A 10,302-nucleotide genomic window follows, 5' to 3' on the forward strand; every position below is an offset into this window, starting at 1 on the left:
TACATAAACTAGGTTCGGGCATGCCCCCGCCCCCGGGAATTTGTAAATGCTTTCCTGAGTTCCTTCCCCTTTGCCCCCTCACTGTGTACACGCTCCAGTGAACATCCAGCATCCCTCAGTCAACTTGCATCCTTTTCAGCTTCACCGGTTTCGAGCTTCACCAGTTTGCATCCTTCTCACGCCTCACCGCACCCATCCTTAAAATATCGCATCATCGTTGGAATCCCTCATTCTCCTGACGACGGGCAGAGGATACTGTTCGAAACGTTGAGTCCCTCCGGTTCTTTTCAGAACCACACATACTCACCAAAGAGATTTATTCACATGGTGCTACCGCAAACTTATCTTGTCTTAAAATCTTTTCTCCTGCATTCGAAGGCAATTTGAGAATTAATATAGGAACTTTAGAATTCCATTTATTTTTGGCCCCATTTTACCAGTACGAGGGGGTTGCAACCCCCGGTACCCCCCCCCCCCCCCCCGATCCACTGTTATTTAGCCATGTTATAAATGAAGCCAATGTGGAGTGCAACCTCCAAAAACGCTTCATTTTATGGCGGTTTACGCAAGAGCCCTCCTCAAAATGTAAAAAAAATGGCAAGAATGCGGATCCCGTGTTTACTACATCGGGCTACATCCATCCAAATTGGCTGCACATGTTTTGACACCCTATGCGATATGCGGCAAACTAACATCTCGGCGGATGCGGTCAAAAGTCATTGCAAACCTCCCTCTTCTCCTGGCTCCCTGCTGTCAATACATTGCGGTGCGTGTGGCCGGCCACCAGCGATGTGCCATTGCATGCACGCGCGCACGTACCGTAAATACACGAGAAGGCTCATTGACTGGCGTGCATACCAACTAGGTTAGTGATCATGCTTGCATTTTTATTGTGATGTATTTTCAATCAACATTTGAATGTTTCCCATTTGTCATTATAGCCTTACCCATATTCGTGGTTTTGATTTTGTTTTTTTTAAGCAATGAATTCGAGCCAAACATTGTGAATTATACCTCCAAGGCTCCAGCTACCCAGCCCCAAAAGAACTGTGTTTTGTGTACATTCGGCATTCCTTCGCTCAGCATGTTCAGTTCTATTTCTAAGTTGGAGCACGGATCTTCTAAGCTAGCTTGAAATTTCCAGTTTTCTAGGCTCATGACATGGGGAGATTCGCCAGGATCTCCCCGTGTTATGAGCCTAGAAAGAAAGCTGGAAATTTCAAGCTAAGTTGGAGCATGGAGGTAGAATTAGAGCAAGGCTCTATCCTATCTGCCTATGGTTCTACTAAATGTACTAATAATCTTATTCCTCGGTGGCTGGTGGTGGGGGCGGGGGGGGGGGGGGGAGGTGTTATTACTCAGTATTCTTTCCCCACATGAACAAGGCTCAAGGCTCAGTGTAATTTGTTTCAAATCTTTTGTTATTGACAGCTGAAATTGGCACTAACATCACCCACCAAGAAGTCTGAATACCACCCGTACAGTCATGAGTAGGGGAAAGAAGAAACTCAACTATGAACAGCAACTGGACAAAGATGGCAACCTTGGCCCCGCCCTGGTCATGGTGGGTGAGGATCTGGATGAGATTCCGACCATCGATAACAACCAGAGCCGGCGAGTGATCGGTGTCAACGTCAGCAACAACAAGATCAGCGAGCTCTCGGTTCAGCTGAAGGGCTTGAAGAAGCTGGAGTTCCTGATTCTCTCTGGGAACCTGTTCACGACTCTGCCTCCCATGATCGGCCAGCTGGCTAGCCTTCGTTCCCTCAACCTGAGCAACAACCAGTTGTCTACCCTGCCGGAGGAGATGGAAGATCTCGATGAGCTCCAAGAGTTGATTCTAGACAGCAACAAGTTTGATGTCATCCCACCGGTTCTCTTCAAGATGCCCCGTCTCCGAGAGCTCCACATGCAGCACAACAACGTCCAAGTCATCCCGCCGGAAACCACCAAGATGGTGGGACTCCGGATCCTGGTGTTGGACTACAACAAAATCACCACCGTTCCCGCCGAGGTGGGCCAGATGAAGCTGCAGGAATTGTGGGTACAGCACAACAAAGTCGAGACGTCCCCCGACGATCTGAAAATCAGTAAATTGAAGCTGCACGACAATCCAATAGACCCCATAGATCAACCTTAGATCTAGGCTCGTGAGCCTCGTGTGCAATTGTGCATGTATTCCCTTCGCTGTGCCTTACTAGAAGCATGGCTTATACAAAAATTATTAAAGTGTACTGTTTTAGTACTATTTAGGTATTCAGTAGCGATTTTCAATTATTGAAATTGTAATAATGTTTTTGTATTAGTGTGGCAAAATGTTCAGCAACTCATAATGTCAACAAATTTGTGGAACCTAAAGTATTTTTTGCTCTGTTATCCAAGCTTTCTTCAGTACTTAATCTTTAATGTGAATGTGGCACTGCATACTTACTGCTCTAATTTACAACAATCATGCAAGCATAAACATCAGAAACGACAATTTTAATGATCATTGATTAATTGTTCTTGGAATTGTAACCAAAGCATTGTAATAATCGATACTAATAATGACACTGCAAAGAAAAGTTAAGAATCCATCTAAATTAAAAAAAAGACCTTGTTTTTGATTGATGTTTAGGGTTATGGGATCAGCTCATACACATGTACTAATTCTTAATATTGACAGTTTTGACCTAAAATAAATGGCATGGTTGCAGTACTGGCTGCTATTCGAGCCATTCAGCCAACCCCGGCAAGCTCAGAGGTCGAGTGGCAAGACATCTGGACACAATTTCATGGCTCTGCTGACCACAGAATTTGGTGCTTACGATCACCATTTTAGAAAAATTATGTGCTAACCCTGTCGGCACAGAATCCTTAGTTACAGGATGTACGCATGCGCAGAAGCCAACATATCTCGCTAACCCGTGAAATACGCTTACTGTAAGTACAGAATTTTGCTGCTACAGTAAGCAGGGATTTTTCGCTAATGGTAAGCAGAGCCGTGAAATTGGGCCCTAGTAAGCAGGAGTTTGTGAATTATTTTCTTGTAATACATTGGACAACACTGAGTATGCAGTATTGTATAAAATACATACATGTACATGTACGTTGGTGAGGGGGAAAACCCAATATTGAATAACAAAAAAAGGGGTTGGAAATTATTTGAGAAAATATACATTTTTTGGTAATCTTGCATATTTTGAATTGAAAGGTGTGGAGTTTGATACGTTTAAACTTTCTCAATCACACTGTATGTTTTAAGTAATCTCTACCTGTCTTCAAGTATTGCAGAAGCCAGAAAATGTGATATCTTTGGGGGCTTTTAAGCCAAAATATATTGACTGTTTTTGACCAAGTGTTGAAATGTTAAGTCTGAAATTCTCAACAGTGTTGGAAAACGTCATCGCAAAGAACGTGCATTCGTAATTAGTAGGTGTTTACTGTTGGTAGCTGTATTCAAACCCTAATTCTTGATGTAAAAAGTATTAAGTAGGCAAAATTTTTCGCACTGCTTTGGGTCGACTGGGAATTCACTTCTAAAGCTTGGTGTGTCGGTGTGTTTTTAAGCAGTGTGTTTTAAGTGTGTTTTGTTTGGCTGAAAACAAATTTGTTTGTATATATTGTTTTATGATATACGTGTACACATAACAGCATTATGCACCTCTGCAAGCCAACTCTATGTACCCTTATTTGGCAATGCAGACTTGGAACGTTTGTTTTTAGATTGGAAAGTTTCCTTTCCTTAAAACGTATTTTATGGACATCGCTGCATTTACGTAGATTGGAATAGTGTCAACATTACAATGGTGCTGTTGGCACAAAAGCTGTGTCGTAAAGCAGTTTTTTTCAGGCTGAATGGAATACCATAGGTATAGATTTGTAGTGTGAATGTTTGTTAAAGGCTTGGCCCTGGATTAAACAACTGTACACACAAAGCCTTTAAAAGAGGGCTTGTAAAAATACCCTGACCCCAAAATCATGGAAGGAATTACTCTTGCGTAAATTCTGGAGCAAACCTGTAAAACTGACTAGTGTGCATTTTTGAAATGCATATTATGTACTTTCGTTTTCACTAAAAATAAACTCAGGAGCTTATTTTGTGCTGTGAAATGTGGTGCTGCATACATGTACTGTATGTTTACAAGAAATAATAGTAAACGTGAGCCGGACACAATATTAGTTCTGTATTTGGGAACAAATGCTTTACTTTGTGGCACATTGCAGATGTACAAAGTAGGCCCTTTTCACAGCTTTACATACCGAGTGCAGTCGTGCATATTGCGTTACCGAACCAGTGAACCCATTTTTTAGGAAGACCGGTTTCCGTTTTAAGTGAACAACAAACATTTGGCTTAACATACTTTTTTGGTCTTAATACTGTTGAATTGGGTTCATTGTGAACTATTAATAGGTTGGGCCCTGGGATCAGACTATGCAATCCCCTGTGCACATGCGGCAGTCAAGGAACCAGTCTTGATGGAATCATTTGTACAAGTAGTGTATGAAATACAAAGATAAAATCTGTTTTGTTGACAAAAATGAAGTAATGGGGAAACCTGGGAATTTTTTTATTTGCCCCAGGGTTTGGAACTAGGGATTGGCAGGCACATCTGCTGGAAATCAAACCCATCTGTTGCAGTTTGTATTCACTCGCGCATATGTTATGAAATAATAGAAGTACTACATAAGCAATTATTTGAACAGCGTTATGCTAAACTGATATTAATGCTTTGAAAAAAATAAACCTGTCAAACTGGTTGAGATATATTACACAGTGTGAGTTGTAAAGGACTTTTGTTGGGTGTCGTGTGTAAAATAGGGAAAAATGTTGCAACCTGACACCACTTTTTTCTTCATATATCATCTCAATGAAGGTCATTCATTGCAAAAATGATGATACATTGTATATGTAAGACATGAATCTGGGACTGAAAAACATTTCCAATTTTGTTAGGAAATACTTAGAAAATTTTCTTTACTCTCCATAGACTTTGCACACAATCGCGGAAGTGGAGTCAGGTTGCGACATTTTTTCCCTAAAATAATGTAGTATAATGTTTCATATTAATTCATTGACAGATAAATTTGCTAGAGAATTTCAGCCCTGTCCCACCCTCGCCCAAAATGAATAAATGATCAATTAATTATTCAGTGAACCAACCAAAAGTTAATTTAAAGGACAACAAATTGACCATGGGGAAATAAAAATCAGTAGATAGAAAACTTGAAACATCTTTGCTGTAAGCCAGTTTGAAATAATTTTCATGACCATCGTTGAAGACTGTTGCACTGAAGTTGGAATGTTCAGTCTTTCTATGTCTGGATTATTCAGGGTTACCACAGCTGTGGGAAACATCCTTGAAAATCCAGGAACTTAAAGCTTTCATGGAAAGTCATGGAAAAAGTCATGAAATATTGGGGGTTTTTTTACGTTGATAAGGCCACAAAAAAAAATAAGTCGGTCTCTGGTCAGCGCGCGCGTCGATTTTAAGCATGCGCGTCGATCTTTTTTTTTTCCAAAATGTTCCGCGATAGCTCCAACAGCGCCCTCTATTTCCGCACCTCCTCAATTTTTTTTACCAAAGAGCACCAAGGAATGGGAAATTGCACCAAGGCAAATGATCAAATGCACCAAGGCAAATTATGGAGGACACCAATGTACATGAGGACACCAAAAATGTAAAATAGTACCCACCTTGTCTGTACAATCCAAGCTTGAAGAAGAAAAAAAAAGCAAAAAAAAAAAAAAAAAGCCGCGTGGCCTTGTCAATTCCGGAACTTTGGTCTGACCAGAGACCGAATATTTTTTTTTTTTGCCTAATCCAAGAAAACAACCCTACACAACCCATACGTGATGGTGTAATATTTTAATAATAATAAAGGGTATTTATAAAACGCACATATCTTCCAGGACTGGTGCTCAAGGCGCTACATCATTATTACCCCTGCTCATGGGGCCCATGAAACATTCCAAATACCATCTCAGCTCCCTGGGGAGTATACAGCTCGATGCAGCCTGTTAGCTAATTCAATCACAATAACCATCTCTGCCCTCACAGGTACCCACTTACTCCTGGGTGGAGAGCAGCAATGACTGACAAAGTGCCTTGCCCAAGGGCACACGCACCATCACCCCAGGCTGGACTCGAACCTACAACCTGCAGCTTTACCTGCAGACCACAAATCCAATGCCCTTAACCACAAGGCCACAGCACTCTAACCATCATTTAGTGCATAGTTTTAGTGGCGCTCAGAGAGCGTTGAAGTACGGTACCATGAAATGCAAGGAAGATGGTGACAAGATACCGTAATGTGTTTGCTGACGCAAGTTTAACATGAAAGTGAGAATATCGGATGGCTGTGAGGGGAGATTGAGGCCATCTTGTTGATGGTAATGCACACTGCATCAGCTTAATTTTCACTGTGATGACTGGCCAGTGTATTGTAAATAGGCCCCTAAGATGTCAAAATAGCCTAGACTGGTCAAGTGAAGACTTCATTTTGTCCTGGAAAAGTCACAGGATGTCATTTGAAGATTTCTGTGAGTATTGTATAAAAAGAGTATCAGTGTCCATGATTTCTGATTGTGATTTGTTAGCTAGGACTGTTGACAAACTGTGGCAGCCGGATGACCACACTCCCATTCAAAATTAGCCTGGCGATGTCCATGCTGTTCACCCCCCCCCCCCCCCCCACCGACTTCCCCACCCTCCCTGCATTGTACACGTCGATGCTGTTAGACATGCATCATCTGAAGATTCCTAGCCGGAAATCATGGAATGGGGGTCAACAACTCTGCCCCCCTCAATTACCATCCATCATCAAAGATATCTTGCTCACCAAATTGGCTACATTTTTTTTCTCTTTTATCCCTCAAGAGAAATTATCACCCGCCTCCGATTCTGCCCCATCAATTAGGCAGGTGTATTCAGCTCCTGCCACAGGCAGTCCTGCCAGACAAATGAATTGGCTTGCAAGGCCAAATTTGCTGATTAAAATGCAACCAGTCTCTTATAGGGATGAGATTGTCAATTAAAAAAAAAAAGAAGTCTGAAAACAATTTGCAGTAATTTCTTGCGCAGTGGCTTGTTTTCCCATTTTTAAGACAGTTGAGAAGTAGACAACCACACATGGAGATACGAGCAAAATATTACAAAGGAACACTGATGCTATAATTGCATATTTCCACAAACTTCAATTTTCGCAGTCTCACAGTATCAAATTCTGGTCAACTAACACACAGGAAACAACAAGGTTATGTACACAATTATTTATTGAACAAACGAAACAAGTGGCTATTTACAGTAATTATACATCCTGTGTTCTACTTCCGGTAAATTCATCAGGTACAATACCACAGAGTGCCTCTAGAAGCACAGAGAAGCCAGCATTCTACAAACCAGTTTTAAAAACAAAAGATTCTAAAATGGAAACTGAATGGATAGATAGAAGTATTAACAGTTAACTCAGCGTGAACAAAACTACATTGATTGTGGTATCCTTTACAGTCCAAAAAAAAGTTTATACCTCTGGTTCTTTTCAGAACCATTCTCTTAGTTGAGAAATCATTCGCACATGGTGTTTCCCCAAACCTTCCATTATTCAGTCCAAAAAAGCAGGTTCATACTTCAAGCGAATGGGAAGTCAATTTGACGTCATGGAAACTTCGCTGCGGAATTTGCCAGAGTTGAAAACTTGATGTCATATCACAACTTCGTGGTCGCATTTGCTTTCATGTTGAGGGAGAACTGGCCCTGACGTCGATTTGAAGGTTTCAATGATAAACATGGGAATTTGAATGGTTTCTTATTTTGTTCTGTTACCTTTTACTGTATATTGGTTTGTTTTTGCCAAGTTTGCAATACATAAATGGACTTGGTTGAAGTCTAGTCATGTTTGTGTGCAGAGGTTTGGAGCAAAACCCCCAAACTAACAAAACAAAACAAATAAACCACAGTCTAGGTCCTGACTCAAATCATTAAGTTTCCAAATTCATCTGTTAAGGATCATCACATACATTTTTTTCTGGGAAATGGAATAACATTTTTTACACCACTAAAATGCAGCAATGTCAAGCACAATTCATATTTTAAGTTACAACAAATATATCTGTTATTTAAGCAATAGTCTTGGGCAGCAAGGTTTTCATTTACAGTTATAAACTCATATAATCCTTATATCTACAACTTAAAACTTATCCTTTATCAGTAGAGTAACAACATAAATGTATAAGTGATTAAGGAAAACGAAAACTTTCATTTCAACCAGGAATCTGGTTTTCCAAGTAAAGGTTACAATATTTGTTTATTTCGACAATGAGTGTGAATAACATTGGCTTATTTTTATATTTTAATAGCACAACATCACTCCAAATTTAAACTTGCTGACTTTTGTGACACAAATTTAGCACGGCAGCATTGTTTAATTTTTTCTTTTAATGAAATGACAACATTTCCATTCATCTAGAAATAATGTTTAAAAAAAAATTACAAAAAAAGTTGAAGTTTTTAGTGTGATCCGCTGAGGTAATATTGAGGTATAATACATTTGAATCTTGTCTTATTCTTTTGACTAACCATCTTCTTTCACTTCAAATTTCTTAAACTATTCAGCAGTAAGTAATAAAAGGGAATATTTTAATGAACTTTTCAACCTTAACCCAACTTTATAAGCAGCGCCATTCTCTTTAACCCCTTAAGGACGGGTGTAATGGGGACATTCCTCCACACATAGAGCAAGTGGCCTGCATGACTGTACAGCCTTTGTGTGGTAGCGGGACTGCACAAAAGCAGCAGCTGTGGAACTACCCACTAGCCGTGTGCCACGGCATACCACAGCTGGCAACTGCAGTCCAATGAGGATTAGCGGCCGCGGCCATGACCGCTTCCCGTGCGCATGGGGTTAACAGCTAACACAGGAGGGCATGTGAGCATGATCCGGCGATGTATATTTGCAGGGGTGGGCAACGGGTTAAATCGTTAAGCTTTCACCGAGTCTCCGGCAGTGGATGTGAATATACATCAGTGGTTCCCACTGGTTTTGTACACACCGTGGTTTGAAACTGAACCGAGTGTTGGAAACTATGAAGCTATGGTGAGAAGTATCATACAAATATTGTACAAATGACTCTCAAGAGTCGGTATTTGTGCGGGTACTTAACTTAATTTAAAATTTTGCCGATATATCAAAAATGGTGTTTTTGGGCCAACAAAAATTCCCAGCGGCAAGTGGTTCAGCCCAATGTGAAGTAATACATGTACATGTTAGGGATACTGTCAATTTTTTTTAAAAATCTGAAAATATGATGAAAGGTCTGAATGAATTTCTTTCTTTACTGATAATATCTTACTCTCAGATTCAAAAGTCTGATGCCACACAAATGTTTGAACAATTTCATGCCTGGTAAGATTAGCAGGACTGTGTGTAATTGAATCTGTCCAAATACTTGCAAGGGATCGGGGGTGTATTTTGGTAGTGTAGTAGTCAAGTCCATCACAAGTCTCGTCAAACATAAACGGCAAATCCTGTCACAAGTCCAGTCACAAGTCACAGGGAATGAGCAATAACAAATGAGTGTCTTGGTCATTGTTCATTTCACAAGCTTGTGGCCTTAGCTGTGACTGGATGACTTGAGATAGACTTGTGACTGACTTGACTTCAAATACTGGATTTTGATGGTTTTAAAAAGTATACAGTATAAATATATCTCTATGGTCTTGGATGGCACCCGAAAAATGATCTGAGAACAGTAACGTCCAATGGTACTGAACCGCAATTTCATAATTCTAACATATGTACTTGGTACTAACAGCCCACCAGCCACTTTACACAATTCTAGATCTCTTGAGATGGAGTTCACTTTGGGGCCCAAGATTTGTAACAAATTCCTAGTAAAATCATACTTGTGACTTTTCACTTGGTATGATCCAAAAAGTACACAGTACTATGAGCACCACTATGAGCAATAAGAGGTATCTAATTTTTATCCAATATATGGGCAGCTGGGGTATTTAATGCCCGTTTCATCCATTGTGCGAGCTTGAACAACTATTTTCTTTTTTCTGTTTGGCTTTCTTGGATAATAACACCTTGTTTATGTTCAGAGAGCCCTAAACTCTGGTACACTTCTCAAACAGTTGTTTAAACTGAATTCTGTACAGACGCGTTTTTATCTTGAAAAAACGGCCCACCATCGTCAGATCATGGAGATTTGTCATGTAAGCATGCACACACAATGTGTACATGTACATATATGAGGTAAACGGATCATATTAACAATGAATATGAGGTACTTAATGAGAAAATGCACTATGTATGACA

At 40.2% G+C, this 10,302-nt stretch overlaps 1 protein-coding gene across 2 annotated transcripts; it reads left to right on the forward strand.

Moving 5' to 3' along the window:
• Positions 1–829: 829 nt before the first annotated feature.
• LOC119741022 (leucine-rich repeat protein soc-2-like) lies at positions 830–4,752 on the forward strand. 2 transcript variants are annotated; one of them, XM_038216588.1, is made up of 2 exons: positions 830–865; positions 1,432–4,752. In XM_038216588.1, the coding sequence occupies exon 2, from the start codon at positions 1,487–1,489 to the stop codon at positions 2,138–2,140; it is 654 nt and encodes a 217-aa protein (XP_038072516.1). In that variant the 5' UTR covers positions 830–865; positions 1,432–1,486; the 3' UTR covers positions 2,141–4,752. The 2 variants fall into 2 exon arrangements, with proteins under 2 accessions (XP_038072516.1, XP_038072517.1); XM_038216589.1 differs by lacking the exon at positions 830–865 and adding an exon at positions 918–1,058.
• Positions 4,753–10,302: the final 5,550 nt, after the last annotated feature.

This window comes from Patiria miniata, unplaced genomic scaffold (assembly GCF_015706575.1).
Source record: "Patiria miniata isolate m_02_andy unplaced genomic scaffold, ASM1570657v1 HiC_scaffold_5, whole genome shotgun sequence".
Classification (NCBI taxonomy): domain Eukaryota; kingdom Metazoa; phylum Echinodermata; class Asteroidea; order Valvatida; family Asterinidae; genus Patiria; species Patiria miniata.